The sequence below is a fragment of the Rattus rattus genome, chromosome 16 (assembly GCF_011064425.1).
Source record: "Rattus rattus isolate New Zealand chromosome 16, Rrattus_CSIRO_v1, whole genome shotgun sequence".
NCBI lineage: Eukaryota > Metazoa > Chordata > Mammalia > Rodentia > Muridae > Rattus > Rattus rattus.
Window position 1 is genome coordinate 31,366,288 of NC_046169.1, and position 17,220 is coordinate 31,383,507.

Genomic DNA, 17,220 nt, shown 5'->3' on the forward strand with positions numbered 1-17,220 from the left:
TTAAGCTATAATAGCAAAAGAGTGTCTGAATTTAGATTTGGCAGTGGCTTTGATGCATGCCCTGTGGGGGCTTATTCAAGGGTACTGTCTGCATCACTGCCTTGGTAACAGGATGAACAGTGGCACAGAGCGTAGTTACGCACGCGCTCCTATCCTGCAGCGTCCTCTGGAGTGAGCTCTACCTTAAAGTTATCGTGCAAATGATCCGAGTGACCCAATCTCAACACAGAATTGCTTTCAACCTTCTGTAAGGAACAGATTTTATATTTCCTGATTAGTTGCTCAGTAGTAGGGACAGCACTTTCCACATTTACTCAGTAATACAGAGGAATAATTCTTGTTGTTTTTGTTTGGTTTTTTTTTTTTTTCCCCGCAGCGGGGGACCGAACCCAGGGCCTTGCGCTTGCTAGGCAAGCGCTCTACCACTGAGCTAAATCCCCAACCCCCAGAGGAATAATTCTTAAACCTGACTATTTAAAGAATAATAATGAGATTAAGTAACATAAAGCCAGCCTCATGCAGGGTGGCACACACCTTGGCACTTGGGAGGCAGAGGCAGGAGGGATCTCTTGAGGTTGAGGCCAGTCTGGTCTACATACTGAGTTCTAAGACAGACAGAGGTACATAGACTCTGTCTCAACCCCCCCCGCCCCCCCCATATAAAATATGCACATATGTGACTTTGCTAGGCCATTGAGTACAAGGCAAGGTTATGGCAAGGCAAGAGATAACCCAATTCATTGAAGAAAGCCAGCATTGTCTTCCTCTGCCTAAACGCAGGACAGAGAAAATTTACCTCTACAGAATTAGGCAGTTAAAGTGAGTTGAACTTCTTTGACATAGTTCCCTCTAGCCCAGGCTAGTCATGAGTCATTAGGTCTATACTGCCATCCCATCTCTGTAGATTCTAAGGAACTTTATGAATGTACAGTAAGGTGGTTAGTTGTGACCATGAGGCTTGCTTGCTGGGTTTTTTGTTTAGTTGGTTTTGTTTTCTTAATTTCTTTTAGGAAGCCATCAAAGTCGAGCAGCCTAGCTTTGTCTGTTTAACAAGCACAATCTTACGAGCTGGGCAGCCATGAGAGCAGAGATCAAAGCAGGCCATGGGATTTCAAGCGTTGGCCTCTGTTTTGGTGTAGGTCCTTATAAACTCAGGCCAGGTTTGAACTCAAGATCTTCTGCCTGCTGGAATTACAAATGTGTGTGACTATGCCAGATTGGCAGATTTGGGGTTATTTGATGGTTGTGGTGAGGGGGGCATTGTGATAAAACCAGATGGTATTTTGAGTTCTGTGTTATTTACAGCAAAGCCTTTTTTAAAGCAATCACTTAAAGAGTGTAAGAATAAGATGGACACTCATTTCTGTGGTCCCAGCACTTAGCATACCACTAGTGGGGGGGGTGGTAATTTTGTTGTTTGTTTTTCTAGGCAGGGGGAGTCTGCGTAGATAAACCTAGAATGCTATGTAGATGAGGCTGGCCCCCAAGTGCTGGGATTAAAGGCATACATGACCATGTCCCCCTGTTGTTTATCTTGCATTATGGGTGTTTCCTGAGTATAGGTGCCTGCAGAAGCCAGAAGAATACATTGGATCCTTTGAGACTGGGATAACAGATGGATAACTGTATGAGCTTCTATATGGGTACTAGGGATTGAACCTAGGTCCTGTGGAAGAGGAGTTCCTAACCCCCGAGCCGGAGTTAGGCATCTCCCCAGCCCTGTTTTTTTTTTTTTTTTTTTTGGTTTTTTTTTTCGGAGCGGGGGACCGAACCCAGGCCCTTGCGCTTCCTAGGCAAGGGCTCTCCCCCTTAGCTAAATCCCCAACCCCAACCCAGCCCTGTTTTTAAGTACAAAAACAAAGGCTATTTGGTTGGTTTTGTTTAGAGAAAGCCTAACTTTATGGGCAGGTTGATTGTTTAAGTCTGAAGTGGAGCTGGGTGGTTTCTGAATTTCTAAAAGTTCCTACTGTCCCAGGATGCTGTTTTTGTTTTAAAATGACTACAGCTTTTGCAGAATACCAAAGTTCCGTTCACAGCTTCCGTTCCATGGATTCCTCTGGCGTCTGTACGTAGTACATATAAATTCAGACAGGCATATGTGTGAGCGCACACACAGAGAACAAATAAAAAGAAAAAATAGTTTTCCAAGATACGATTCACTGTTTTGCCCTGGTTGGCCTGGAGCACAGATGATCTGCCTCTTCCAGAGCATAAATGTGGATTCTGTCCTGCAGATCATACTAACATTTAAGTATAGTTTAAACAGTAATTACCCTGGGTGAGCAATTTATGGTTAAGCAATTTAATGAGATATTAGTTTTTTATTTACAGAAAAGGTGTGCGCACGCTTGCTTGCTCTTTCACCCCAAGAGGGCCTTCTGATCCACCATGTGGGTGCTGGGATTTGAATTCAGGATCTCTGAAGGAGAAAACCAGTGTTCTTAATTTCTAAGCCATCTCTCCAGCATGCAGGGTTTTATGTGTTTATAATTGTCAAACTGGACCAGAGAGATGCATAGCAAGTGCTTTATGCACTGAGCCATCTTTCTGGTCCGCACCCACATAAAACATGGGGATGCATGGCCTCTCTCCTCTGATCCTGTTACTCTATTGGGTGAGCAAAGGAACTCCACACCAAGTTGGCTACACTAGTTGAGGTGAGCTCTGGGTTCAACATGGGATTCACTCAGTAAATAAAGTGGGGAATGGTTGAGGATGACATCTGATGTGAACCTCAGACTTCCACACACATATCTGTCCTGTCCCCTTATTTATTTGTTTATTTATTTATTTATTCATTTATTCGTTTATTCGTTTACTTATTTATTGTGGTAAAGATTTATTTATTGTATATGAGTACACTATAGCTGTCTTCAGACACATCAAAAGAGGGCATCGGATCCCATTACAGATGGTTGTGAGCCACCATGTGGTTGCTGGGATTTGAACTCAGGAACTCTGGAAGAACAGTCAGTGCTCTAACCACTGAGCCATCTCTCCAGCCCCCCAAAATTTTTTAAAAGTCAAACTTATATTTTAAAAAAAGGGCAAGAAAGGGCTGGGATTTAGCTCAGTGGTAGAGCGCTACCTAAAGCGCAAGGCCCTGGGTTCGGTCCCCAGCTCGAAAAAAAAAGAACCAAAAAAAAAAAAAAAAAAAAAAAAAAAACAAGAAAAACAACCTAGTAAAGTGTTGAGCGTGTTTGTTTTCCTTCAGCTTTCCCTCTGTGAAGTTGTTTCACAGTGAGGATGTGAGAGAACAGAGCTGCCTAGAGATAATAAAGGTCAGGGCATCTAGACTCAGGCAGTAACACTGGAAATAATAACGTGGGTTGTTTGTACAAATAAAGTCCTAAATTCTTCATGTTAGCATGTATGTTAAGCAAAGCAAGGACTTGAGTTGAGCTCAGCTCAGGTCATACCCTTGAAAAGACCCTCAGTTAAGTCCTGGCACCCAGTTTGGGAACCTCACAACTGCCTGTAACTCAGCTCCAGGAAGATCCCAGGCCTCTGGCCTCCTCAGTCTCCTGCACACACCACACACATGCGCATAGATAAAAACAAAGCTTAAGAAAAAAGAAGAGCGGGCTGGGGACTTAGCTCAGTGGTAGAGCTTACCTAGGGAGCGCAAGGCCCTGGGTTCGGTCCCCAGCTCTGAAAAAAAAAAAAAGAAAAAAGAAGAGCCACGACTCCCAGTTGGAGCACTGGCTGCTCCTGCAGAAGACTCGTTCCTTTCCCAACACCCACTTGATGGCTCAGAAAAAAGTAACTCAGTTCAAGAGACTCTGGCACCCAGGTCCAGGGCATCCAACATGTCTTGGCCTCTGCAGACAACAGACACACATGAGATAAATGCAAGTCTCTCTTGATGGGGCAAAATACTTTTTAAAAGTAAGTGTAGATATATTAAGCAGAGTCTTTGAGGTCAAAACCCTTTAACATTGGGAGGACAGGTCATAAGACTGAGAGATGAAGCACTGTGGGAGGTTCCCCCACCCCCAACCCCTCAGACCGGGACAGACCAGTTGATCTTGAAGCTTGACCTGATTACATGGGGCTGGCATTTCCTGATTTCCCGTAGTTACACCCCCACCGCATGACTCAGTAGTACTCACAGTGTCACTTTCCCATTCTTGACACTGAGGTTAAGATGGGGGGGTTAAAACCGTGGGAAGCAAAGGCTTACCTTTTCTGAGGTACTGAGACTTGAAAAATACAGTGTTTCAGCTTTGCTTGTGTTAGAACATTTAGAGGATTGGGATTTGGAGAAAGTGGCTGGGACATGAGAGTAGAATGTGATTCCTGCTTCCATGAACTAATGCGCCCTCCAGAAGTAAACGATGCGGCTCATAGCTCAGCATTTCAGGGCTTTCTGAATGCGCGCTAGAACTCTGCCTGCTGACTGAACTACATACCCAGCCCGTCCTCTCTTCATTTTCAGACCGCATCTCACTCAGGTGTCCGTGCACACCTCAGCCTCCTGAGTTAGTGTTAATACCAACCTGTACCACTAGGCCGAGCTTCTGAAGTCTCTTACCTGTCTGTCTTATCCATCAGTAAACACTTTATTTAGCTTCCTCTAGGTGCCAGGTGTGGTGTCTAGTAAGAAGCTATTGGAATTTTTTTTTTCTTTTTTTCGGAGCTGGGGACCGAACCCAGGGCCTTGCGCTTGCTAGGCAAGCACTCTACCACTGAGCTAAATCCCCAACCCCTTTGGAATATTTTTTATAAAGACATTTCATATTTGTGTTTTAAAAGAAAGCTCCCCCAAAGCCACCATGGGAACAGATTCACAGTGCTGTGGTGCTTTGTAATGTTTCCCCCTTGTTCATGCTGAGACCTACGACAGCTTAAGGAAAGGGGGCTTTCAAGAGTAAAGAATGCCATTTTTTTCTATATAGCCAGAAAAATTTAAGAAATATAAATTAGCATTCAGGAGACAGAAGCAGGCAGATCTCATGAGTTTGAGGCCAGCCTGATCTACAGAGCAGATTTCAGGGTAGCCAAAGCTACACAGTGAAACCCTGTCTCAAAAAACAACAGAAAAAATTTATTACAACTTATTTCAAGAGCCATTTCATTCATAAGACAGCTTCTGATCTTACTTTTTGAAAGGGCTTCTTAAAGTTATATATGTATATATTTTAGTGTACATAAAATTGATTAAGGGGTTGGGGGTTTAGCTCAGTGGTAGAGCGCTTGCCTAGGAAGGCAAAGGCCCTGGTTCAGTCCCCAGCTCAAAAAAAAAAAAAAAAAAAAAAAAGAACCAAAATTGATTAATAAAAGTTTGCTGCTAGTAAGTTAGCTCTTTTGATAAAAGTTCCTGTGTTAAGCCTGACAACCTAGTTGGATTTCTGGGGCGTGGTAGAGAGAACTGATTTCTGTACATTGTCATCTGACTTCTACTTAAAGACTGGCACGGCACACAACTAAATAATAAAAATGTAATTAAAATTAAAAAAAAATTTTTTTTGAGACAGGGTTACTTGGTGGAGCCCTGGCTGTCCTGGAACTCACTCTGTAGACCAGGCTAGCCTCAAACTCAGTTCCTCTACCTTCCAAGTGCTTGGGACTATAGGCATGCACCCCACACCCAGCTAAAATAAGAATACTTTTTATTCACCTACATACGTGTATGTTTAAACTATTTTCCTTGTGTGTATCATTTATGTTTAGGTAGAAAAAGATGTTTATGCATCCTTAATGCTCCTTGTAGGGCAAAGAAAACTTCCATTCATTTGTAAATTATGCAAAATAATAATTTTTTAAAACTTACTCTTAACTGTATTCTTGGTTGCCTAACCTTTAAATTGTATTTTTGTTCAGAGTGAAAATCAGTATTGTTATGGAAAGGAAAGGGCTAAGAACTTAAGGAGCCAAGAATTACATGTGAGCAGTGTCAGGTGTTAGCAAATGGAAGGAGGTTTATAACAGATACGCTCGTTCTTCCTGCCTCAATCCAAAGAGGAAAAAAATGTGGAGGAAAAAATTGCAGAGCACTCCCTTGGCAAGAATAAGAACTTTCCACTACCGAGTGCCCTCAGGCACTGACAAGCCCATTAGGGAACATTACTGGATGTGATCAGCAGTGTTGCCTTGCCTGCTTCCCAGGCACAGCCGTCTGAAACTCACAGAAGCCTGTGCTGTAAAGGAAGTTAATATTTCCTTTATAAAAGGGGTTCCCCACCACCACCGGAGCTGGGGACCGAACCCAGAGCCTTGTGCTCGCTAGACAAGCGCTTTATCACTGAGCTAAATCCCCAACCCCTTTTTTTTTCCCCTTTAAAAAAATATGAGACAGGTCTTACTTTCATAGATTTTTTTTTTATTTTAAACTCCTTAGTAGATCTGTTTCCAGATGTGCCAACCAGATTGACCCTTAGCAGAAGATGTGAAGGAGTCATAGCAAGTTAGAGAAGTCTCTCATTCATTGAGCTTCCTGAAGTAAAACTCTCTTTACTTCCTGGCCTTGGTGAAACAAGGTCATGGGTTGGCCAAGTTGATGCAAAAAAATGCTAGCACATGATGCGTTGTGACAACTAACCTGGGCATACTTCTTCACGCCTGTTCACAAAGACGGTCTTGTAATGTGAACAGCATAATGCTACAGCTGTAGGATGCCACTTTGTAAGTGCTAAGCAGTTGGGCTCCCCTCCGGAAGCCAGTATTTCTGGTGTGCAAGAGAATGGAATGGAGACAGTTCTAAACAAGCTCTTCAGAATCTGAACCTGTGGTTATGAGTATTTTCCCCACACTAGCTTTGTTTTTTAAATGTATTTCTGTGTGTGGGTGTGGTGTGGTGTGGTGTGGTGTGGTGTGGTGTGGTGTGGTGTGGTGTATGTGCACACCAGAACGGTTAGAGAACAAGTTAGGAAGAATTCATTGTCTCCTATAGGCATGGTTCTGGGGATTAGACTTCTAGTTGTCAGGTTTGCTGGCGGTCGATTTTACCTGCTGAGTGAGTCATCTTGCTAACCCTCCTTGTATTAAATTTTAACACTTGATCTTAGCCAAATGCTTGAGAAGTGGTGTAAGATGTGAGTCAGCAGAGGGAAATGGTCACATAGATTCAGTCAGCCCCGTCAGCCTGAGACTCACTGTCCATGGGAATCAGACTAGACTGCCGTTTGACCTTGTGGAGATCACCTGCCTCCCAAGAGTTGAGAGTCAAGGCCTGGCATCAGGTGTTGCCTGTTCATGAGTCTGATATACTTTTTTTTCTTTTTCTTTTCTTTTCTTTTTTTTTTTTCTTTTTGGAGCTGGGGACTGAACCCAGGGCCTTGTGCTTGCTAGGCAAGCGCTCTACCACTGAGCTAAATCCCCAACCCCTACTTTTTTTTCAAGATTTATTTTTATTTATATGAGTACACTACAGCTGTCTTCAGACACATCAGATCCCATTACAGATGGTTGTGAGCCGCCTTGTGGTTGCTGGGAAATGAACTCAGGACCTCTGGAAGAGCAGTCAGTGCTCTAACCACTGAGCCATCTCTCCAGCCCCGCAGGTGTACATTTTCATTTTGTCTTTTAAACTGTTAACTGAAGTTCTGTTTAGATCCAGTCACTGTCACGGTGATCCAACACAATTGGAGTAAGAACAGTACTCCTTCCGAGTATGATGGTGCACGCTTAATTTCAGCGTGGCCCATGGAGAGTCTGGAAGATCTTTGTGCTTCAAAGTCTGCTTGGTCTACCCAGTGACACCTAGGACAGCTATGGCCCATGGAGACCTTGTCTCAAAAAAACAATGCTCATAGGAAGTAAGGAAACAGAAAACAGCACCTCCTATTCTTTAGAATCTGGAATTCAAAGGATTTTGGAATAAAGAAAATCCCTCACCAAATACAGGCACATGGCTTCAGAAAATCTGCCACCCGTGGGATTCTAGAAAGAAGCCAGTCCTTATCATACAAACCCTCTGGAGTTTGGGGGTCCCAAACCAGCCAACCTGACTTAGCACCTAGTCAGCAGCTTACAAAGAAAGCAAGCAGTTTCTTGACTTGGTGAGGTCAGCTCCCACAGTCACCATGACAAAAAACAATTCTCTCTAGGTGTGGTGGTCAAGCACACCTTTCATTCCAGCAGTTGGCAGACAGAAGAAGGTAAATCTCTGAGTTTGAGGCCATCCCGGACTACACAGACAGACCACGTCTCAGACGAGAGAGAGGAAGTGGGGAGAAGGAGAGGGGGAGAGAGAGGGACAGAATAGAATAAATATGACACCTATAGGGCTGGAGAGATGGCTTAGTGGTTAAGAGCACTGACTGCTCTTCCAGAGGTCCTGAGTTCAATTCCCAGCAACTGCATGGTGGCTCACAACCATCTGTAATGGGATTCAGTGACCTCTTCTGGTGTGTCTGGTTTGTTTTAGCTCTAGGTAGTTACTTCAGTGTTAGATTGAGCCAAAGTCATTTCCTGTGTATTATGGGCAGCTTACTTTTCTTTTACTCAGGAGATAATCACACTGAGAAAAAGTTGTACCTGATAGTTGAGTATAATGTCTGAGGACTACATTAACCACACAGCCATTTCATTCCTGCCTAAGACCATGGAGCTGACCAAAATTCATGCGTGCGTGTACTTTTTTTTTTTTTAACTGTTCAAGGCCAGTTGAAAGACCTGATAGTCCCCTGGGATCATTTAGGCACGAGAGGAACTTTTGGCTCCTTTGGTCTTTGTTTCACTAGTTATTCCATTTGTGTGAGGATAAGTCAAAGGCCTTATTTGACAACTGCTTTACTAGGAAGTGTGTAGGAAGTTTTTCTGTTGGTTGACTTTTGTAGTCTGGACACTGATTAGAATTGATTAGATGAGGTCTCCCTGGCACACCCTGGGATCTAGCTGACTTTAGAAAACAAGGGTAAAAGTACTTCTTTCCATCCCTCTGGCCATATTATATAGGCCTCTAAGTAGAATTATTGAACACCCAGAAGGTCAGTTACTCCAGTCAGGTACTAACACCAAACACTTTATTACATGTATATTTTAGAACGTTCTTGTAATTGTTGATCTTTGACCTTAGACACTTGGGTACCATTTACATCATCCCATTTTCATCCTTTACACACCTTAAGTAAATTATTCAAAGCTAACTTGCATAAGCTTTCTGCTTTTCCATTGTAGAAACATCCACCAATATAGATTTTTTTTCTTCATTAAAATGTCTTTATTAAAATACAGTCTTTTACACATTTACCGGTTCCCTTTCTTAACATGAGAAAATAGAATTAATGATTTCTTACTAAATTTTTGAGAAATTTCCCGGGGGTAGGATGTGACTAAGCAATTCACCCTGGGAGCCAATGTTAGGCTTGCTTAGAATTGGCACAAAGCTTACTAAGGCGTGCAGGCGACCTCAGAGTCAAACTGAAAAGTCTTTACCCAGGATGCAGCGGGGCTTTCCTTTAGCCACATAGGTAGTTCTCCCTTTCCCTAGGCTTCCCAGCCTATTACCCTAGATCTTCCATAAGCTCTGGAGGCTTTGTGTGGTTAAGGTTTATTATAAAATTGGCTGCACGGCTCTGCCCGTTTCCTCCTCTTGTTAAGGAGTATGGCATTTAGCCTGTGCCACAGTGAGCATGAGACAGCGTTGGTTTAACTTAGGTCAGACGCCCTGCGTTCTGAGAAATAGGCACGTTTACCTTAACTTTTATCTGTAGGCAGGTGCCCTGCTGTCAGTGGAGTTTTATGTTTTCTGTGTGACTAGTTACATTAAGTGTGAAGTGTGCACTGTAAGCACTCAGTGTTACTTTGGCTTTTTGTTTGTTTTTTTAAAAACTCAGTGACCACATGAAACAACCATTTTCTCTTGGGCAGGAGTGAAAGGCTCCCTCAAGTGAAGAGAGCTCCAGGTTTCAGTTGGAGCTCTGTACAAAAGAACAAGACCGATGAGCCAGCAGCAGTTCAGTTCAGCCCGAGACAGAGGGCAAGGCTGGGTGTGCGTGAGAAGAGAAAGGGCAGCGTGGGTAGGCTGTGTGGCTGGGGCATGAGACAGGGGGGCACACACAGTGTAAAACGTGTCACTGGAAGCCCAACAGTTCCGTGAATAGCGGTACAGCAGAGTAACGGTCTTCATATTAGGGGAAGTGGTCGACCTTATAGCGCTGCCATAGATGTTTCATTTAGTATGTATGTTTAGGTATTGGCTTTACCTCACTCTAGTGCTGTTTGTGTTATTCAGAAATTTTAACCTGTACATTCATTGCTGGGTGTGGAGGCACGGCTTATAAGCTCGGCATTCTGAAGGCAGACAAGAGAGTCTGAATGGAGATCTTGTTTCAGGAAAGCAAGGATTTGTAGTGAGTGGCTCACTTTCCTAACATATACATGGTCAGTCTTCAGCACCATTAAAATGTGGGTGGGGTTAGCGAGAGAAGGCTTGTCGGTTAGAAGCACTACCTGCTCTGAGAGAGGTCCAGAGTTAGGTTCACCTACATCAGGTAGCTTCCAACCATCTTCACTCTAGCCCCAAGGGATCTGACGCCTTTTCCTTGACCTCCATGCACACATACACAAGAGCGTAAACATACACACCCCACTTCTCTTCTCTCCTCACCTTTTTGGGGACAGGTGAGGATAGGGTTTCACTGTGGCTGTCTTGAGTGTTCTGCCTGCTGAGGTTAAAAGTAGCATCATAGTTTGCCCCTTCTATTTTATTACACATGTGTGTATAATATGTGTGCATGTGATGTCTCAGTGTGCTACAGAGTGTGGAAGTTGGTTCTCTTCTCTGTTTCCAACATGAGGTCCAAGGATTAAATTGAGGTCCTCAACTTGCTCTATGAGAGCTTTACCTGATGCCATCTTGTTAGCATTAGACAATTTTTCCTCTTTTTAATTGTCTGATAGGTATTTTGCCTACTCACGTGTCTAATCACCATATTTCCAAAGAAGCCAGAAAAGGGCATGGGGTCCCTTGGGATTGGAGTTAAAGGGAGTTCTGAGCCACCATGTGGATGTTGGGAGACAAACCCAGGCTCTCTACAAGAGCAGCCAGAACTCTTGACCTCTTGAGTTCTCTCTCTAGTTCCCTTAGATGGAAATTTGTAAATACAGTTACTGTGTACCCTCTCAGTTACAGCGCAGTCATGAATAACATTAGCTATAGATTGCTAGCGCCTCTGTGCCTCATTGGACAAAAGTCTTGTCTGCAGCTCCCGTGGGATCATTACACCAATCATCTCAGACATCAAAGAAGCGTTTGAAATTTTCCATTTAGAGTTATAATGCTTCCAGTTGACCTTGTACTCACTTCACAATGTTGAAAGGCCCAGGGAATCAGATTAACTTATAACATGCAGAAATAATGCAATTAAGAGAGTGGTGGTGGCACCACTAGGTATCTTGGCTGAGTGAGAGGATCTCCTCAAGTTCAACACTTTTACGAAGTCTGTCTTACAAACCTACTTGAAAAAAAAGCCAGGCCTGGGCACTCCAAATTGACCAGTTGACAAAAACCAGCTGGTATTTTTTGTAAGTTTTTTTTTTTTATTTTGTTTGTTTGAACATTCTTTATCTTAGTTTTTACTTTGATTTGGTTTTATGTTTTTGTGGGGGGGGTTATTTTTGTTTTTTGAAAGAACATAAAGTTGGTGGGTCTTGAGGCAGAGAGAGTCTGGGAGGAGAAAACATGATCAAAATATATTGTATGAAAAAACCTTAAATTTAATCAGAAACAAAACCAGAGTCACCAAGATGGATTAGCAGTAAAGGTGTGTGCCGCCTTCTGATGATCTGAATTCAGTCCTTGGAACCCACATAAGAGACAACCGACTTCTGAAAGATAACCTCGGACCTCATTCATGTTGGGATGTCCCCATGCACATACAAAATAAGTAAAAATGTAATACAAATTTTAAAGGCTAAAACAAAAAATAGTACATTTACAGATTTTGGGGGGGGCAATTTAGTGATTTGTTTGTTTGTTGAGGCAGGGATTCACTACTTAAGCCTGACTTACCTGACATTCCGAGACCTGCTTTTGCCTATGGAGGACTGGTGTCAAGCCTGGTCTTCTTACCCCTCTTGTGTGTGTTTTGCGTTGCCTTTTGCTTTACTGTCTTGATTATTTGGATGTGCTCCCTTTGCTGTCCCATGAGCAGAGTGCCCTTGCAGTGGAGGGTTTGTCTTACCCGGTTGGAATGTTGCTCTTGGTTGCATAAGCATTTCCAGCAGGAATTTCCACCCTCACCTGTGTGTCCCTGTAGTAAATGCAAGGATGATCTTTATCCCTGGAGGGTTTGGACCTACCAGCTTTGTGTGCTGCCTTGCTCTCGTAGGCATAGGGGTGTTTATTTCATGCACTAGAGCGGCAGGGGTTGCATGTCAGATACCCTGCATATGAGATATTTGTATTACGGTTCCTAAGGGTAGTAAAATTATTACAGTTATGAAGTAGCAACAAAATAATTTTATGGTCAAGGATCACTACAGCATGAGGAACTGTGGTAAAGGGATTAAGCATTAAGGAGGTTGAGAAACACAGCAGTAAATTCTTTAGAAAGCTAGCTATAAATTCTCCTGGGTAAAGCTCTGGAGAAGCGCTAACAATGCAGCGCGAACTTCTCGGATGGGATGGCTGTTTTGGTGTTTTCCAAACCACTTTGGTTGCCTTTCAGAACATCCTGAAAGTCTCACACTGTGAGGGTGGAGGCAGTCCCAGGCACTGCCAAGCAGGCTGTCTTCTGAGCATGCCCAGTTCTCATGCAGATGTGCGTTTCTTTGGCGCTGTTGAAGACTACAGCTCTGGTACTGTCCCCAGGGAGCACATGGGACTTTGCTGTGGTCTCCTACTGGGTGCATTATAGCATCGGGCTTTATACTCACCAAGGGCTCAGCTAGGAGCCCTTTGGGACTATTATAGGAACTCTACCCAGGAAACAAATTGTTGACTGAAAGGTTTTAAGGTTATGCAAGAGATTTATTTGATAATTTAAAAGGTAGCAAAGGTCATAGGGTGAAATGTCTCCACTGTGGCCTGTGACCCCAGCGGTGCTCATTCGTTACCATTACAGCCTCTACCGCCCTGTGTGTGTGGTTGATCTCTGTCACTCCCCATGCAGTGCACAGGTGTCCTGGGACATTTTCACTGCAGTGTGAGTAGAAAGTGATCACAGCTTTCATTGCTTATAAAGTCAAGAATAAGCTTTACACAGTTAGAGAGGAAGAGCAGTGAGTGTCGTGGCTTTTAGAGGGCAACACAAGTCCTGTCCATGCCTCGTTTCCCTTCTGTCCTGTACTTCAATGTCTAGAAGCACAGGTAAACCATGACAAGTTAGCACTTTGTGACACAGAGTATTGGATGACTTCATTATACACATCTTACATTGTCCTTTTTAGCACTGGGAGAATTTTCATTGATTTCTGCATTTGTCTATCTCACGTGCTGCTTGCTTTTTACATTCTTATTTGGAGTAGAGACAGCTGCGGGCGGGCAGTTCTCTCCTCCCATTGCAGGGGTCATACCCAGTCTTCAGATTGGCCTTCCAGTGCATGGCTGCTGCCCAGTCTCACTGACGGATGGTTAGCTTTTTTTTTTTTTTTTTTTCCCGGAGTTGAGGACCGAACCCAGGGCCTTGCGCTTGCTAGGCAAGCGCTCTACCACTGAGCTAAATCCCCAACTCCCGGATGGTTAGCTTTTTACTTAGTTTATGGGTGGTGTGGGGAAGAGAGGACAACTTTGGGGAGTTCTGAGAACTGAAGTCATGGTTCCAAGGGACTCTCGTTCCTATGCTTGCATGGCAAACTAACTAACAACCTGTGCCCCAGCCATGTTTGTTTGTTTTTACCCCTTATGTAGATGTTTAGATCTTGTCCAGTAAGCATCTTATTACCAGACAGCTTTGACTCAGGTCAAATTATTTCTTGCCATTTTGAAGGTTAAAGTAGCATTTCTACCGCTCTGTATTTGTGTTGTGAAGTAAATGATTTTTCTTTTTTTCGGAGCTGAGCTAAATCCCCAACCCCATTTTTTTTTTTTTAAAAGAGCCATTTGTTTCTGTGTTGCTTCTCTGATGGACCTTCCTGTGTATTTCAGACCTATTCCGTGTATGTGTGTTTCTTATGCCGATGAGGGAGACCTTCCAGTCCTGATGTTGTGGTGGGAATTACCTATGTGTGTACCATAGGTAGCCACTCAGTTCTGGGACCACACCCAGCCCTGTCTACCCTCTGACCCCCAGCCCCCATGTAGCTTGCTTTAAATATAGAGTACATTGTAGTGTACATTGGGAGTGTTCTACCCTTGATCTGTTCACTCTGCTCACAGAAAAGTATTCTGTTGTGTTGTGCGCAAGGTTTTTGGTTTTTAAAAGCATGTTTGATATCAAATCATTCATCTTTAGGTAACCACAAAAGTTGCTTACTTTAACTGCTCTCTTTTTTTTAAACCTCTTAATTAGTTGGTGACAAAGTTCCGGCTGACATTAGATTGACATCCATCAAGTCTACAACTCTGAGAGTTGACCAGTCGATTCTTACAGGTAAGTATTAGATGTTGGAAAATCACTCAGATTCGGAAGCCTCCGACCTCTCAGCTGTATGTCGGTGCCTGCCATCCCTTTGTGGCATCCTACTCTAACTGCTCTAAGATGCTTAATTCTTAGAGTTACCATGATCCGGGGTAGAATGATGCCTGCAGGCAAAGTTGTCAGGTTTAAAAAAGTGGTGGCAGGCTGAAGACATGGCTCACTGGTAAGAGTACCAATCGCTCTTCAAAGGACCTGGGTTCAGTCTGCAGCACCTACATGGTAGCTCACAACTCCAGCAGGCAGAGCACCAGTGCATGTTGGAAAAAAGGAAACCACACAAAACATTGCTTGTTAGCCAGGCATGACGGCATACACTTTTAATCTTAGCACTTGGGAGGCAGAGGCAGGCAGTTCTCTTGTGAGTTCAAGGACAGCCTGGTCTACAGAGCAAGTTAAGGACAGCCAGGGCTACACAGAGAAAAGAAACCCTGTCCCAACAAAACACACACATACACTTTCTCTTCCCACCCCACACACATTTAAAAACAAAACTAATTTTAAGTGTTAACCTCAATAGCAAGTAAATATAAATCTTAAAGGCTGTCAAGATTTATTTGGGTTCAGTGTTTTTTGTTTTTTTTCCTTTTTTCTTTTTTTCGGAGCTGGGGACCGAACCCAGGGCCTTGCGCTCGCTAGGCAAGCGCTCTACTTGGGTTCAGTTTTAAAAGTCTCTAACTGATCATGATAAGGTAGGTCCACCTGAGGCTTCTCCCCCAAGATTTATTTATTTATTTTATGTGAGTACACTCTCGCTCTCTTCAGACACCAGAAGGGAGCATCAGGTCCCATTACAGATGGTTATGAGCCATTGTGTGGTTACTGGGATTTGAACTCAGGACCTCTGGAAGAACAGTTAGTGCTTTTAACCACTGAGCCATCTCCCTAGCCCCCAGTCACCTGGGCTTTAGGGCTTGATTTTATATAAACTGCTTAACTAGTTAAATTCCCTTTAGCAACATCAGATTCAAGTTATTTAAGCCATAAAATGTTAGGGAAGTGACTGGGTTGTATACCTGAAATCCTCGGGGTGTGTCTAAAAATAAGAGAAAACTGAGAAAGTTATCAGAATCTTGAAGGTCCCCTTTTTTCCTCTTGGCTTTTTGAAGCAGGATATCCTGTAGCTCAAGCTGTCCTCAAACTTGGTAATACCTGAGAATAATCTTGAACTGCTCTTTTTACTGTCTATACTTTCTAACTTGGGCTTAAAGCATGTGCCACACACTTGGCTTTGTATGGTGCTGCAGACTGACACCAGATTTTGTGTGCTAATTAAGCACTAGGACAACTGACCCATGCTCCCAGCCCAACTGAATGTTATACTACAGTCATAGGTCAGATAGATAACCCTAGCTTGACTATTCCAGGAAATATTTCAGGAGCTTATTTCAAAATTAGTCATTTTTAAATTATACTTTTTGTATTCCTGACATTCTTTACCCTGAGATTAATTTCCATTACAAAGTTTTCCTCGTTTGCCTGTTTTGAATAAATGAGCCCTGTGTTCCTTTTCCCATGTTGGCAGTGAGTATGTACTTTTTCACTTGTTTTGAGACTGGGTCTCATTGTGTTGCTCATCCCTCAAACTAGATGTGTACATAGCACATGGCGGCCGTGAACTTGCATCTTTCCTTGCCTCAGGTCCTGTGTGTTGGGATTATATGTTACCCACACCCACTCACGTTGGCAGTGATAAACAGTGGGGATGGGGGGTATTGGGGATGCCTCAGATGGCGCTAACCACCCTGTCTGCTAACCTGCATAGGTGAATCTGTCTCGGTCATCAAGCATACTGACCCTGTCCCTGACCCACGAGCTGTTAATCAAGACAAAAAGAACATGCTCTTTTCTGTGAGTATTTTCATCAGATGCTGGGGGTAGGGTTTCCTGGGGGTGAACCCAGGTCCTCACCTAAGAATGTACTTTTATTTGGAGATGGTCCCTGTCTTAATTAGGGTTTCTATTACTGTGAAGAGACACCGTCACCACAGCAACTTTTATAAAGGAAAACATTTGATTAAGGGTGGCTTACAGTTCAGAGGTTTAGCCAATTACTGTCATGGCAAGAAGTCCGGTGGCACGCAGGCCGACGTGGTGCTGGAGAGGGAGACAAGAGTTCTACATCTGGATCCTGAGGAAGCAGGAAGAGAGAGTGAGGCACTAGGCCTGGCTTGAGCTTCTGAAATCTTAAGACCACACCTCATAGTAATGCTACTCCCTGTAGTACATGGCGGCCATTTTCACTCAAGCCACCAACATCCCAACGTTCTGATTTTTCCTTCTCTTTTTTTCTTTCACTGGCCTCTCTGAGTGACCAGACTTCAGAAAATACCCAGTTATTCCAAAGATGATGTGTGTCAGCTGTCAAAAACCCAGCATAGCTGGGGACAAAACAGCGATTGCTGAAGGCACTGGCCACAAAGCAAATGAGCCCCACTGGAAACTGTAAAATGGTGGCTGCGTGTGGGACTGGATTTTTTGTTTCAGTTGCCAGCAATGAAATGATTAGCGCAAACCTGTTTAAAACTCCATTTGTAACAGGAAAGTCATCAAGCCTAGGAAGGGTGCTTTTCACACCCCGCGGGCATTGCTGATGCTGCTGGTCTGTGATTTAAAAGAGCAAGGGTGTTTGGAAAGAGCAAGGGTGGCACACCGTGTGAGCCTAGGTGAAAGCGCGTGCGTGTCTGTCTGTCTGTTT

At 43.6% G+C, this 17,220-nt stretch overlaps 1 protein-coding gene across 1 annotated transcript in view; it reads left to right on the plus strand.

The window, feature by feature from the left end:
* Positions 1 to 17,220, plus strand: part of Atp2a2 (ATPase sarcoplasmic/endoplasmic reticulum Ca2+ transporting 2) — a 47,763-nt gene that overhangs the window by 14,729 nt on the left and 15,814 nt on the right. Inside the window, 2 exon segments of the mRNA XM_032887019.1 lie at positions 14,397 to 14,477; positions 16,288 to 16,373. Of these exon segments, the coding sequence (XP_032742910.1) occupies positions 14,397 to 14,477; positions 16,288 to 16,373 (167 nt within the window).